General features: G+C 39.0%; 1 protein-coding gene across 2 annotated transcripts; it reads left to right on the forward strand.

Moving 5' to 3' along the window:
• The first annotated feature begins 335 nt into the window (after nucleotides 1-335).
• Nucleotides 336-15,549, forward strand: chmp7 (charged multivesicular body protein 7). 2 transcript variants are annotated; one of them, XM_084087138.1, is made up of 11 exons: nucleotides 336-567; nucleotides 2,196-2,471; nucleotides 4,616-4,787; nucleotides 6,677-6,862; nucleotides 7,399-7,532; nucleotides 9,683-9,731; nucleotides 9,823-9,942; nucleotides 12,657-12,755; nucleotides 12,872-12,929; nucleotides 13,739-13,969; nucleotides 15,270-15,549. In XM_084087138.1, exons 2-11 carry the CDS (start codon nucleotides 2,200-2,202, stop codon nucleotides 15,296-15,298), a joined length of 1,350 nt encoding a protein of 449 aa, XP_083943264.1. In that variant the 5' UTR covers nucleotides 336-567; nucleotides 2,196-2,199; the 3' UTR covers nucleotides 15,299-15,549. The 2 variants fall into 2 exon arrangements, with proteins under 2 accessions (XP_083943264.1, XP_083943265.1); XM_084087139.1 differs by having other exon boundaries at nucleotides 364-567; nucleotides 2,181-2,471.
• The last annotated feature ends 575 nt before the right edge of the window (nucleotides 15,550-16,124 follow it).

Genomic DNA, 16,124 nt, shown 5'->3' on the forward strand with positions numbered 1-16,124 from the left:
CATGCGCAAACACTGCCTGCAAAGTCATTACTTGATAGGCAAAAAGTTAGATGCCAAAGCTTTCGGACGCAGCTGTTATTTCGGTCCGATGCCGTTTCTGTGGCATGATGGGTAATTACAGTGGCCCTGCAGCTAAACCGCTAAATGTGTTGTCTAACTCGCAGGTGTAAGCAGCAGGCAAAATCACTGCTTAAAGAGGGGAAGAAATCACAGGTGTACACCTAGGATGGCTTGAGGGAGAATAAATTATAATTTAAATGTTTGGTTGAACAAACCCTTTAGTTTAACCCCTCTTCTGACGCATGTTTTCTATCAGTGTGTTTCGACCGCGAGGTGGCAGTCGAGTTCCGTCGGTGGCCTGATGATGACGAGCAGAGGGAGACGAGCAGTGTTGTTGTCTTCCGGGTGAGGTGTTGTTGCTGTCATTATCATCATCATTATCTTCTTCTTTAGTGAAACTCTCTCCCCCGCCGGTTATTTAAGCAGTATGTGGATCCCCGCCGATGGATGTCACGACAAACACTGAGGAGATTAGCTGAGAACTTGATCCAGCTGCTTGAACTTGAGGTCTGAGCTTGCCTTGAATCTTAAACCACATCTAAGATTGGAGAATCAGTGTCTCGAAACCTAACGTTAGTGATCTTAACTAGACAGACAGCATGTATGAGGCGTTATAGCAGCTCACTAGATTTTGACACACGACATTAACGTTATATCTGACGGATGAAACGTTGTCAGTTATGTTGGTTTGCATCTTACGATCGGTTCACTTTGCCTGCTAACCTGACCTTGATATCAATATGTGAAAATGTGCTGAGCACCTGAAAATACAAGCATATTTACGAGCTAAACTGCTACAAGGTGGTTGACAGCAATGTCTTACATGCTATTCTTAATCCAAAACTATTCTTGTGTTTTAAATTTTAATTAGAAGTCGAATATGCGTGCTAATTTGCATGTTTGTTATCTGAGAGAAATGTAATATTTGTACCGTTAACACCACAGAACCATTAGAAACAAAAAGTGTGACCAGTTTCCTCATATACATTTTTACCATATACAATTAATCAAACATCGTTATATTAAAAAGACAATAAAAGCTACCCATCATGCACTTCTTTGATGCATGTAACCATTGTGACAAAAGCGTGCTTAATTTGTATTGAATAAATATTGAAATAGTATATTGTATTATAAAAAAAATACTTGCCAATATTTTAGAATAAAAGGCCCACTTAAGTGTAAACTTTCTTGACTATGTTTCTACTTAAAACACTGAAAAATTGCACTTTGTAACTGTCAAATTAAAAGTTTTATTTTAAAGAGGTACACCTATTTTAATTGGTTGACTAACATACTAAAGCACTTGTAAAGTACTTCATTATAATTTTAACTGTAGTGTTTTTTTTTTTTCAACATTAGATTTAAAGTTAATATATTAACGAATTAAATGTGCTAAATAGATTTCATAATTTCAAATGTGCAATTCCAAATATATTTACACACAAGCATCAATAGAAATGAGTATATTTTAATTTACCATAAATGTTTGTCAATACATTTATTTCAGTCATTATTTACTCCCCCTCATTTCGTTCCAAACCTGTAAGACTTTCGTTCATCTTCGGGACACAAATGAAGATCTTTTTGATGAAATCTGAGAGATTTCTGTCCCTCCATTGACAGCCACGCAACTACCACTTTGACGCTTCAGAAAGTTTATAAAGAGATTGTAAAAAAATAAAATAAAAGAAGTATATAAGAATAAAATATAATATAAGAATATAAGCCTGATTTCAATCTGTTCATCATATAAAGTGATCAAATCTTTTCAGAAAATTTGGACTTAAACCACTCAATTAGTATGGATTAGTTTTACAATCTCTTTATGATCTTTTTGAAGTGTCAGTTGCGTAGCTGTCAATGGAGGGACAGAAATACGTTTTGGGTGATCTATCCCTTTAAGTCCTACTTGATGGGTTAAAAAAACACTCATAAATTCGACTAATCGCATTTAGTGTAAATTTAAACTAATACATTGTCCTTCAATTGTAAACAACATGCAGTTAAAGTGCCTGAAAACGTCACATTCATTTCACACTGAAGTATATTCGTTTACTGTTTTCAAAAGTATGCTAAAGTGTGCTTCTCTTTCACATGGTGGCCATTAATCATTCGAGCTCTTCCATTGGCAGCACGATGTCGGTTTCAGCGCAGGAGAGTGGCGCGTGCTTCCCTTCGGACTGGGAGGATGACGAGCGGATGGCGTTCTTGTTCTCCGCCTTTAAAGAGAACCGGGATGTTGACTGTACAGACTGGGATGGGAAGATAGACTTCTGGAGTCCTCTGATCATTGAGCACTGCAGGAGACGTGGGTCGGTGTGTGTGAGTGTGCAGGACTTGAACGAGAGTTTCAGAAGGAAGGGCATCGTTCCTCTGGGCTTGAGTACTGTAATTCAGAGCATGATTCGGTAAGTCACCGTCACCTCGAGTGGAATGGCTGCGTTTCGAAAGCTGAGCCGGCAGACTTTCTGCCTCGCTGTCCTCTCAGGCAGCGTTTGCACACGAAGGCACCTCACGAAACTGAGTTCAGACAGACTTCTGAGGCAATGTCACTGTCTAGTGATCTGCAGCAAAATAGAGAGAGCTTTGGGGATAAATAAATGAATATTCATTTATTTACTGTGATTTCTTGCTAGAAACGACATAAAAAGTGGACATTTATTCCTCGCCTGACTGTATGCACCAAACCGTGACGGTTCGAGATGAATACATGTACCGTTACACCCCTAATTCACACACAATACGCAACTTTTAGATGCTGTCTTTAAAGGAGACATATCATGCTTTTAAATCGTTCCTTTTTACATATAAATCATACATTTGTAGTCTATATAAAGCGGAACTGCAATGCTTGGGTCTGAATTCCTCATTATTATAGCTCCACAGGCCCCTTTTCTACCCCTTTTCTGATGTGCGTCTGAGAGCAACTCGTTTTGGTGCGGTCTCTTTAAATACAATTGAGACACTTCATACCCCGCCCACACTCGGTTCAACTCCACCCCGTTCGGCCATTTTTGTAGTTTGATAGCAGAGATACGATTATCTAGCGGCACAGAAACGTTTTATTCACACGTTATTAACAAAATGTCAACAACGGAAGACTTGTCCAGCCAGCCTTACATGTTCGAGTCGGAGCCGGAGCGAGATGAAAATGAAGACGACGAACCTGCAGAACAACGTCTTCATATGGATGTATCGCAATGGTGTGTACTGTATTTACACATGAAACTTTGGTCTTCCGACCTTTTACCACCGTGTCGATTTATTTTGATTAATATGTGCGAGGGAGAGAGAGCAAGACAGCGTCTAGTTTGGAGACGGTGATGTCTTGTTTACACTTTCGCCTGGCTCTGAAGAGAGAGAGTGCGCGCGCGCGCGACCGGGTCTCTCTCTCTCTGCTCACAAGCGCGGCAGTTCATCTACATTAGACGTTGTAATGAAGCGTGTAGGTTACTACATCCAACAACCGAACATTTTAACTTACCCTCTCGTAACTTCTGCATCCTTTAGCTTGGACTACAAAATTGCAGCGAGAAATAAAAATGGCGAAGTGTTGGGCCGGAAGTCAATGTCCTTATTTGGCAGTTCCGCTGCAAATACTGTGACGTAATAGTTCAAAAAACGTCATAGAGAACAGAAAAATCGGAACAGGTTGAAACATATGACCAAAACAGAATATAAAGATATCAACGAAGCACCTGAAGAGAATAATTTCAACTTTTCTGTACTTCTAAACACTCCAAATATACAACAAAATGCATATAAGGGCTAAAAAAGTGGATTTAGCATGATATGTCCCCTTAAGTTTTAGCTCAAAATGTTTTGTCATGGAGTGGAACGCACAGGATTGTGGGATATCAAAGGCAGTGAAGGATGCATCTATGCTGCCTTCAAAGATTGATCAGATGAAGGGATCTCAGGAGACAGGAAGTGAAGCTAACGTTGGATTCAGACGTGCTTTAAAGTGTTAGTTCACCCAAAAATAAAAATTCTGTCAGTAATTACTCTCCCTCATGTTGTTCCGACCCTGTAAGACTTTCGTTAATCTTCGGAACATACAATTAAGATATTTTTGATGAAATTTTAGAGCTGTCTCACTCCTCCACAGGCTTCTCTGTAATTGAAACTTGCCGGCTCAGAAAGTTAGAAAAGACAATGTTTAAAATAGTCCAAGTGACTACAGTGGCTCAACCTTAAGTTTATCAAGCGACGAGAATACTTTTTATGTGCAAAAAAAAAACTAAAATAATGACTTTATTCAACTATTCATTTCCTTCTGTGTGGGTCTCTGAGTGAGTTCACGTAGTGTAACAGCGCAGCGCTTCTGGGTTGTACGTCACTATTGGCCAGCATCACACACATGACCAGCGTCGGCCAATAGTGAGCCTACGTTCTGACGTACAACCCAGAATTCCTTCCGATCTTGGAATGAATGCGTCCTCTGAAGGAAGCGTTTTTAAGCGTTCGGACGCAGCCAGTGTCTCATAGATCATGATGTTTAATCATTACATGTATTTATGGCATGTTGTTTGGGTTTGTTTTGTCCTTCTAGGAGTGGGAAGGTGCAGAAAGAATCCGACTTCGCTGCAAACGTAGACTCGGGCTGGCTGTCGTGGGGTGTTGGACTGCTGTTGGTCCGGCCCCTGAAGTGGACTCTGTCGGCTCTGCTGGGCAGCGGGAGGGTCCCTCTGGAGGAGATGTTCGTTGTGATAGAACTGGTTAAAGTAAGTGTGTCTTCAGTCAAAATGTGAATCGAATATTCAGTTCAAATGTTCAAGTTAAATGGTGTTACCTAACAGAATAAAGTCTTTAGCCATTAATACCCATTTGCATTTATATGCTACAGGTCAAAAGTAGGGTTGGGAACCGAGAATCGGTTCTTATCCAGAACCGTTAGTGTTTTTGAAAAATACTGGAACCGTGTGAAACCGAAAGTTTCGGTTCCGAAAAAGGTTTTGGTGGGCGAAGTGCTGGGAGCTTATCCTTTAATAGCGACGTCTCATCTCATGAATATTAAAATAGTAATGAATGCACTGAAAAGCCCTTGCGCTACTCGAATACGTTTTGCGTCAGATATCAACGCAGAGAGAGAGAGTATAAAGACAGTAGAGCTGCACGATTAATCTTTAAAAGATCTCGATTCAAACACCCATGCGATCTTATTCCTAAATGACAAAAACTTCACACCGGAACATTCAAAGCTGACCCAGAGAGAGCAGTTATATATGAAACAGCGTTACTTTCAGTCTTTTCAACCACACATTATCGATATTTCTGTGTTACAAATATTCAAATGATCACAGAAGTTTATAGTTCGAGTATAAACACTGATGTCTACGGTAGCATCCAAAATAGAGTAAATCACATTTTGAAAGTCAACGAGTGTATCGATTACATCTGATGCTTCAAAACATTCATAAAGACGACTGTTAAAACTGCAGTCCGTAACTTTTTGTGTTCAGAATTTACAAAATGTATATAATGAGCGAGTACATTATGAATGCCTTTTCTCAAACCGTGTTTTTGTCTTATCCTGAATCACTACGGTAAGCCTGTAATAAGCGGACTACTTTACACCGGTCGGGTCGGCACCGCTGCGGAGTAGCCCAGTGCCCGCGCCATAGACACAAACAGAGAGAAGTAGCTCCGGCTACATTGTTCTTCCACAAGACATGTGCAGTTCTGTTTATTAACCGCTAATACTGATTCATCCAGTAATGAAACAAGTGAAGTCTTTATGAATCAATCATTCAAACCGATTTAAAAAATATTCTGTTTTCCCTGTCTGGATCTTACATGTGTGTTCAAGCATATTCTACCCCTCCCCTTCATTCTCCACTGCTGGAGATACAATAAGCTTGGAGAGGTCCTCCAAATCAAATTCTCCTAAAGAATGCAGAAAGTTTTATTTTCCATCTGAAAAATTCATTATTTTTGCATAAATTGCTAAATACTATGTTGAATTTGTTGACATTACCAGTCTGTTAAACTCATTTGACAAGTATAAGAAATAAACACAAAAAGGATCGTGCATTTTTCCCTTACTACTAGTTTTTATTAGTTGTTTTAAATCATTTTTATTGAATGGGAACCGGAACTGAAAAATGTCTTGCGATTCCCAACCCTAGTCAAAAGTTTGGGGTCAGCAGTAATAATATTTTTTTTTTAAAGAAATCAACACTTTTTTTAGCAAGGACATTAAATTCATCAAAAGTGACAGTATTTTTTTTTACATTGTTACAAACAATTTCAATTTCAAATAAATCTTTTGAACTTTATCAAAAGCATGTTTTCCATAAAAATATTAAGCAGCAAAACTGTTTTTAACATAATGATCTAATTTGCAATGATCAAAAAAAAAAGAAAAAGGAGTGCACCCAAATTGGCACCCAAAAAGTTGCATCTCACTCCACAAGGTTATCGTGCCTGATGAAGACCTGATTGATCGAAACGTTGCGCTATTTATAAATACTTTCTTGGAGCTGTAATCTCAGTGTTGACATTAATTTTCTTTTTATTTATTTATAATGTGCAATAAATAAAAAGAAGACCCCACTGTGTGGTATTGATATGTCGTGCAGGTATTTATCGGGCAAGGTTTTTTCTCTTGCAGGAAAAGGCTGCGGCGCTTTTGGCGGCATATCGAGGTTCTCCTTTAGCAGTGCGCTCTCTGCTGTCTTTCCCAGAGCTGCGTGCGCTCTCCTCTCACATCTGTCCCGATGAAAGCACGCTCTGCATGGCTCTGCTACAGCTCCAGAGAGAAAAACATGTCACCGTCTCACTCCATGAAGGAGAGAAGGTGGGTTTGTGTACAAGAGCGAAACCTGATGTGCTCACAAAGACTTTAGGAGAAAGTGGATGTATTTTGAACATTCTGTAGATACTAATGCAGGTTAACCATTTTGTGAGTCCTTAATACACTGTCGTTCAAATGTTTGAGCTCAGTAATATTTTTTTTGTCTTTTTTCACAAAAAAAAGTTAATACTTTTATTCAGCAAAAACACTTACAATGATTTCTGAAGGATCATGTGACACTGAAGACTGGAGTATTGATGCTGAAAATTCAACTTTGATCAAAATGTATTCAAATAGAAAACGGTTATGGCAATAGTTTGCCACAATATTACTGTTTTGATTAAATACATGCAGTCTTGGTGAGAATCTTACCTTCCCTAAAGTTTTGAACTCTAAGCATAGACATAGAATAATGTTCCAACATTTCTCTCAAATCTGTGTCGCTGCAGGGCTCTGATTATTGGATTAGTATCTTTTAGCACATGTTTGGGTTCAGTTTGCTCAGTATTTATTGAACTTTTGATCTTGTCTCTGTATAGCTGGTGAAATTCAGTCAGGCAGGACAGGGCCGTGTGTGTCCTGTCAGCGAGGTGGACCTGGGCATCTATCAGCTCCAGCGCAGCGAGAAGCTTCTGGAGGAGAGGGTGGAGGTGCTGGGACTGGAGGCAGAAAAGTGAGCCAGTTCACACAAACTGTATTGACATTGGCTGCGTCCGAAAGCTAAAGAACGCTGAGGTAGGAGGGGATCCTATGAATCCTATGATCGTGTCACAGCCTGTCTGCTGTCTGAGATACCTTCCTTCATTTGATTGATTTGCACAGCACAGACGTATCCTTCACTGCGTGTGATCCTGTGCGTTTGATTCTGTGATAGTTGAGCCAAAAAAACATGGCATCTGAAAGTTGAGGTTGGTGGTCATTGTAGGAATTTGGTCTGTCCTAGACAAAAGATGACGAATCGTGGCGATATCTGTGGCCGTATCTGCTCATAAACGGTGGGTCTATGTCTTACAGTGAGAGAGGTTCAAAGAGAGCCTCCGATCATGTCAGAAATTCAGCATGATCATCTCAGTGTGTTTGCTGCTACGACCTACGTCTACTGACTACCCAATAAAATTGAAACATGAAATGGCGTGTTGATCAACGCGACATGGCTCTAAAACTTAAAACTATCTCAAGCTCCATTTGCAAAATTGGCATGCCAAGTTGGCCTCTGTTCCCTCGCCACATCCATATTCTCCTCTTTCGCTTCCTCCTCTTTGGTTTTCAATGCACATAAAGACCACAGTTGCCAAAGTGCGACTCATCTTGCTCACTTTGTTCACCACTAGCTCATGCTACTGTTTTATTCTTCTATACTAACTTGCGTCGGATCTTAATTACATACATATATTACCACGTATATTACTTAATTACCACGTACATATCCTGGCTCTTCCAAGCTTTATAATGGCATTGAATAGTGCCGAGTTTTTGAAGCCAAAAATAGCGCATCCATCCATCACAAAAGTAATCCATACGGCATGGTGTTAATGAAGGCCTCTGACCCGACGCATGAGGAGTGACCTCTGACCCGACGCATGAAGAGTGACCTCTGACCCGACGCATGAGGAGTGACCTCTGACCCGACGCATGAGGAGTGACCTCTGACCCGACGCATGAGGAGTGACCTCTGACCCGACGCATGAAGAGTGACCTCTGACCCGACGCATGAGGAGTGACCTCTGACCCGACGCATGAGGAGTGACCTCTGACCCGACGCATGAAAAGTGACCTCTGACCCGACGCATGAAGTGACCTCTGACCTGACGCATGAAGAGTGACCTCTGACCCGACGCATGAAGAGTGACCTCCGACCCCACGCATGAAAAGTGACCTCGGACCCGACGCATGAAATGACCTCTGACCCGACGCATGAAAAGTGACCTCGGACCCGACGCATGAAATGACCTCTGACCCGACGCATGAAGAGTGACCTCCGACCCGACGCATGAAGAGTGACCTCCGACCCCACGCATGAAAAGTGACCTCGGACCCGACGCATGAAATGACCTCTGACCCCACGCATGAAAAGTGACCTCGGACCCGACGCATGAAATGACCTCTGACCCGACGCATGAAGAGTGACCTCCGACCCGACGCATGAAGAGTGACCTCCGACCCGACGCATGAAGAGTGACCTCCGACCCGACGCATGAAGAGTGACCTTTGACCGCAGAGGATAGAGCAAAACAAAACACCGGTCACGAATTAGAAGTCTAAAACGAGATTTTTTAAAGTGAAATGTTGGACGATTTCAATATAAGAGAGGATGAGCTACGTCCTACGTTGGGTCATAAAGTTTTTAACATGGATATTTTTCTTACAAAAGCGCATGGCTTCACTTCAGAAGGCCTTTATGAACCCCCTGGAGCCGCATAGATTACTTTTATGATGGATGAAATACACTTTTTTTGGGCTTCAAAATCTGTGGCACCATTCCATTATAAAGCTGGGAAGAGCCAGGATATTTTTTTAATATAACTCCAATTGCGTTCGGCTGAAAGAAGAAAGTCATATACACCTATGATGGCTTGAGGGAGAGTAACTTATGGCATAATTTTCATTTTTGGGGGAACTATCCCTTTAAATCATTATGCGGCCTCAGAAGTCTGTGTTTCGTGAGCAAACACTGCCTGCAAAGTCATTACCTGATAGGCAAAAAGTTAGATGCCAAAGCTTTCGGACGCAGCTGTTATTTCGGTCCGGTGCCGTTTCTGTGGCATGATGGGTAATTACAGTGGCCCTGCAGCTAAACCGCTGAATGTGTTGTCTAACTCGCAGGTGTAAGCAGCAGGCAAAATCACTGCTTAAAGAGGGGAAGAAATCACAGGTATAAGCACACTTTGTTTTACCCTTTTTGCATTTAACGCGTAATAGGCAAGAAAAGTGTTTTAATGAATTCCCACTTTGTCCTGCCACAGGCCCTGAGGTGTTTACGTGGTAGCAAGCGTGTGGAGAAGAAAGCGGATCGTCTGTTCGCTCAGCTCGAGACAGTGAAGGGGATCCTGGACAGAATAGCAAACTCTCAAACCGACCGCCTGGTGAGACACACACACACACACACACACACAGATGACACAGTCTGGTGTGAGCGACAGCACATGCTGTTGGCCAACAGCAGGGAACGTCACACACACTCCTACCAGCCAGCTCTGTATTGTACTTTTTTGCGAATGCTATATTTTTCTAGTTGCGTTGTGTTTTTTAATCTTCTGAAACGTGCTGCTACTTATATTCCAAAGCGCTAAACACCCACAAAGCACACACATTTCAATTTGTAACGAATGAGAGTTACGTGGTGGTTTCAGTTTCGCTTTAAATAAATTAGTTAAAGGATAATTCCGGTATTTAGCACTTTGAGTCTCTTTTCTGGTTTGTTTTGGATGAACTACACTGTAAAAAATTATCGTGATTTTAACGGTAAAAGACTGTAAAAATGCTACAGTGAAAAACTGTTAATTGGTTAACAGAAAGTTTCCGTACTATATACGGTAAATAACTGTGATAGATCTAATGGTACATTTAATGTAATTTTACTGTAAAATACCGTTAAATTTACAGTTTTTGAAAGTGAAAAAGAACAACTCATTGTATAATTTACAGTGAAAAACCGTAAATTGACATTCCCACAATTCCCTGCGTGACACATTATATTAGTATTACATTTCTTGTGGAAGAGCTGCTTGTGATGAGCTTTGATTGATCATGTGACTCTCATCACTGATGTGATTGTTGGTTATCAGTGTATTACAATGGTACAAAACAGATATTAATACTTCAATAGGACGTTAAATTCACATTATATCAGATAACGAATTACGGTTTATTACTGTAAATTTTAAGTTAAGTCTGTAAAACCAATAACGTTGCTACCGTATTTTTGACGGTAAAGTACTGGCAACCACAGCTGCCGTTTTTTACCGTAAAAATCACGGTTTAATTTTTTACAGTGTAGAGTGGTGGACACAGAAATGTTGACGATGGTCCTGTCTTGACCTTTTGACTCGTTTAGAATCGCCTTTGACCGCTTCAGAGTGGCTGGCTAAGGGCATGCCCGAACATGTCCTTAAAACAACCCTTAACGTTCGTTTTCAAAACTGTGCAACTCACCGAGTGGTTAGTGGTGTTCGTTGATGTTCCAAAACAAGTAGCGAAATACAGTTTCTGTCGTGTTTTATTTGGCATTTTGTAAAATCCCATTGATTTCTGTATCTGAAAAAATAGTTCCACTATAGCAAATAACACGGATTGAAATCATACATTGTGCCGATATATTTGTTTTTAATCATTAACGAACACCACTAACCACTCGGTGAGTTGCACAGTTTTGAAAACGAACGTTAAGGGTTGTTTTAAGGACATGTTCGTGCATGCCCGTAGCCAGCCACTCTGAAGCGGTCAAAGGCGATTCTAAACGAGTCAAAAAGTCGAGACAGGACCCATCGTCAACATTTCTGTGTCCACCACTCTAGTTCATCCAAAACAAACCAGAAAAGAGACTCAGAGTGCTAAATACCGGAATTATCCTTTAAGGCCAGGTGTTTATAATAAATGTTCTGTTCTGAATACCATTAAATTTAAAGGATTGATTCTGAACTGCCAAAAACGAGACAACAGTAATTCCAGTCTCACTTCCTGTTACAAATCTACGTAACAATGTAACAAATTTGCAAAATGCCAGTCTATGGTCTTCATTGGCTTCCTGTGAACAACGTCTACTTTGAATTTATACTGTAAAGCCGGCGCCATCGTTACTGTTTATAGTGCTAAGGAAGCCTCAAAAGCTGAAATTCAGATATGCTAATAGTCGTTTGGTTTCCGACACGCGCTGTAAGCGGTAGACCAAAAGACTGGGCCATCTGACCAATCAGAGCAGAGCAGGCTCTCAGAAAGGAGGGGTTTAGAGAATCTTCGAATGAACCGTTTTCAGACTCTTTGAGAAATTAGGTGATGTGCAGTGGATATTATGAGAAAACTAAAGTGTTTTTGACCTTGGATGCATGTAAACCTACTCTTATTTTGGAGGATTCACCTTTAAAATAGCATAATTGGGAAACTTCAATATTTTTATGTAATAAAATGTGATTTGTACACCGATGCAACTTATCGTTTTTTTTTTTTCTTTTTCTCAATAATGCAATTTTGACCTGGTGTGACTTATAGTCAGGCACTTTCTGGAAAATATGGTAATCTACTTTAAATGGCGTAATGTCATTATTCACTCAAACTCTGTTTGCCACAAAAGCAGAAACTTTAAAGAATGTTCTTCTTTTCCATACAATGACTGTGACTGTCAAGTGGACAACAAAAACCCCATGAAAGTAGACGAGCGGACTCTGTTCCAATCTTTGTGTTAGAAACTAATTGCAATTTTAGTTATTCTTTCAAAATCTTCCCCTTGAAATAAAGCTCACGTTGTATGGACTTTTGATGTTTTTATGTCCTTTTTGGGGCGAGACAACGGTCACTATGAAGCATCATTGTATGGAAAAGAGCTGCGTGTACTTTCTTCAAAATATCTACTTTTGCTTTTGCTCCACAGAAAAAATAACAGCTTATTGGTCTGGAGACTCCATTCACACTTTATTCACACTTTTTGTAGATACATTTGTGGATAAATTCAACTTGTTCACAACCACCCAGCATGTATTTTCTTTAAGGAATATATAAATATTTTTGTTGTTGATGCACACCACACACGTCACAAGCATGTTGATTATGCTTGTGATGACGAAGTGTTCGTGTGTGTGTGCAGGTGATGCAGGCATACCAGGCGGGTGTGGCGGCTCTGAGGATCTCTCTGAAGGGTGTGAGTGTGGAGCGAGCAGAGAACCTGGTGGATCAGATACAAGAGGTGATGTATGACAAATCTGCATTGTAGCCATGCATGGTTCATGCTATGGTAGTTTGAATATAGTTATACATATTTTGAATGAAGGTCTTTATTTTGCATTTATGCTTTTTGCACAGTTATGCGACACTCAGGATGAAGTCAACCAGACTCTTGCCGGAGGGGTGCTGGATTCTGGTATTCAAGCTTCACTTTATGTATTTCACTGTGCTAACGCATACATTTAAAGCTAAAACGGGCCAGATGTTTCATGCGTGTGGAGTAGGGCTGGGAATCGAAAATCGATTCCAATTCTGGAATCAAATACTTGAGGTCAGGAATCGGATACTTGTCATAAAATAAAAATTTCGATTCCCCTTATCGATTCCTTTGTGAGCATTTCAATATGAAATCCAAGCGCGAGACGACTCGCTGATTTATGTGCTGCACACACATCCAAACCGTCCGTACACAAAATGTGATTTTAAACCATTCAAGTGCGCACTGTTTTCTGTGCAACTCTTAAAGTGATAGCGGCCTAACATTCCTGCTGCCGTCTCTATAATAACACTAATCAAACGACAGAAGACAAAAAGAAAATTCACTCGTTCTTGAATGAATTACTTTTGTAATTATATTTGTAATGTTATATTAGTTAGGCTAAATTTATATTAATTAGGCTACTTTCTTGCGCAAGTGTTATTTAGCCTGTTGTTTTTTGTTCATGATATTTAGCTACAATTAAATGTTTTGCAATAAGACTAAATGTGAATATCTAAGGATTTTTTTTTTACCTTGTTGGAATCGAAATTAGGAATCAATAAGAATTGGAATTGTTAAAATTCAAATGATACCTGACCCTAGTGTTTTAATATGGGTTTTGCTATGATTGGCATTTCTCCCATACGGGCTTCTACTATTCATTCATCAGTGACAATACCGACTGGACTGAGTGTCTTTACCATAAAGTTGTCTAAAAGAGTAAATAATTCCTCATGTTCTCCTAGGTGAGGATTCAGAGGAGTTGGAGGAGGAGCTGAAGTCATTATTGGAGAACACTATCCTGGATAAGGACGTGCTCCCAGTGGTGCCCACGCACCCTCTCTCTCCTCCCAGGAAAACGGGTCTCCCAGATGCGGATTTGTTCCAGTCTCTGCCCTGCGTGCCTGATTCCAGCCTGGGCATCACAGATGAGGAGCTGGACAGAGAACTGAGTCGACTCACAGTCTCTGACACAGGTTCCTTTACGCTCTTCTTTTAGCGCCGTTGTTATTTTCTAAATGTTTCTAATGCCGGAGACACACTTAACGACTAGCTGAAACATTCTAAGTCTGACTAAACACACTTACAGACTGTTTCCAACGACTGCAGCAGATTTTAAACACCAACTGTGAACACCGACTGAACGCGACTCACTGCGTTTGGGCATGATCAGGCGTAAGTATCAAATTACATTCATAATCGGCCTTACAGTCGTTAAGTGTGTCCCCGGCTTAAGGCAAGCGTCACTATTGCTCATACTTGGAGTAATTTTTTTTTTTTTTGATGATGATGATTACAGCTTTTCACTAGATTTGTTATGAGAAACGCTTGTACATCTGTTGTGACAGAACCTTGGCTTCCCTGCAGTTAAAAAGGTTTTAACTCCCGCAAGTGAAGATGTTTAGACATAATTATTCTAATTTTGCTAATGCTGTGTAGAGTAAAATAATGAATATTCTTATTATGAAATATTTACTTTTTATTTTGCAGTTGTAATACAATATTAATATATTTGTCTCTCAGAAATAATATATATATATATATATATATATATATATATATATATATATACATATATACATATGTATATATATATGTGTAAAAATAAATGTTAATAATATGTAAAATAGAGATTAAAAACATTATTATTATTGAATCAGCCTCATAGCTATCGGGTCTAAGGAATCTTAGACAATAAAATGTCAGTTGATAAGAAAATGCTTTGATTATGGACAAAAGTACATTAACTTAGATACTGTTCAAATGTTATGCTCTTAATGTTGTGGCAATTTTCCTCCATTGAATTAAAAATGTAACTTAATATTGTTATTTTTCAAGGTATTGTATGGAATTTAGAAATTCCAATTTTGTGACAAAATTATCTTGGCGTTAGAGATTTGAACAAACCTTAATAAAACATATTAAAATGTTAATAAATATTCAAATGTTTCACAGACACAGAAGCACCACCATGACACATGTGGTTTATTATGTTGGTGATGTTGATAGAGATTGTTGCGAGATCATCAATCAAACCACTGATTCATTTCATTAGCATCCATCCATTGAGTAACTCAGTTTCATTTTCGTTTTTTATTGAAGTGCATATTTCTAGTTTCAGTTTAGTTTTTGTTCTTTTTTACCTAAAAATAAAAATAAATGATCAATCTCTGCTCTTTTCCTCATAATAGTCAGTGATTCTAACCTTTACACTTTGAGGTGAATTTCTCTCTTTATTGCGAGTCCTTCTGAATGTTTCTTCTCTCCGCTCCGCAGCTCAGAGGAGGCTGGAGTCGGCGCAGTGAGTGTTTCAGCACAAGCACAACGGGTGTGAAGGAAAGCCATCAGATACAGTACAGAACATGTGTGTCCTTACATTGTAATACACCCTACCAAGTCCTTATGAAGAGCCCTTATTCATGTTTGTAATAGCATGTTTATTTTTGTTTTTTTAAGACAGTTTTAAGAGTGGCCTTCTTGAGTTTGTAAAGTCTGTACAATGTATTATTCTAATAAAACTAAAAATTATGATGCCAAATAAACAATATTCCCTGTGCATTTGTTGGGAAGCGAGATGCTCACTCAGATGTGTCTACATAATTATTAAGATTTTATAAAGATATATCTGTTTTGTTTTTTGTACATAACCTCATTAAAAAGTTATGAACAATTATAGAAACTAAAGACAATTTACACTGTTCAAAAGTTTGGGGCTGGTAATATTTACTATATTTTTATCAAAAATACAGTAAAAGAGTAATACTGTGAATATTACTATTTAAGATAATAAATTATTTGATGGCGAATGTGAATCTGATCCTTCAGAAATTATTCTAAGATGCTGATTTGGTGCTCAAGGAATATCTATTATCAATGTTGAAAATAGTTATGCTTAATTTTTTTATGGAAACCATGATACACTTTTTCTTTTTTTTTTTTTTTTAATAGAACTTTAAAAAAGAAGCATTTATTTGAAATAAAAATATTTAGTAACATCATCCTTGCTAAATAAAAGTTTTTTTAAATGTTACTACACTTTTGAACAGTAGTGTACATTAGTCCTATTTAACAATACATTTTTATGATTCTAAAATAATATGATTTGACCAAAGGCTGTAAAAAAAAAAAAAA

This window comes from Abramis brama (genome assembly GCF_963993115.1).
Source record: "Abramis brama genome assembly, chromosome: 16".
NCBI lineage: Eukaryota > Metazoa > Chordata > Actinopteri > Cypriniformes > Leuciscidae > Abramis > Abramis brama.

What these genes read in the sequence shown, in the direction of transcription:
- chmp7 (XM_084087138.1), top strand. Translation starts at nt 2,200, where the DNA reads ATGTCGGTTTCAGCGCAGGAGAGTGGCGCGTGCTTCCCTTCGGACTGG. An exon ending in CTGGGACTGGAGGCAGAAAA is followed by an intron (nt 7,533 to 9,682) that starts GTGAGCCAGTTC and finishes TCTAACTCGCAG; the next exon opens with GTGTAAGCAGCAGGCAAAAT. An exon ending in CGGAGGGGTGCTGGATTCTG is followed by an intron (nt 12,930 to 13,738) that starts GTATTCAAGCTT and finishes ATGTTCTCCTAG; the next exon opens with GTGAGGATTCAGAGGAGTTG.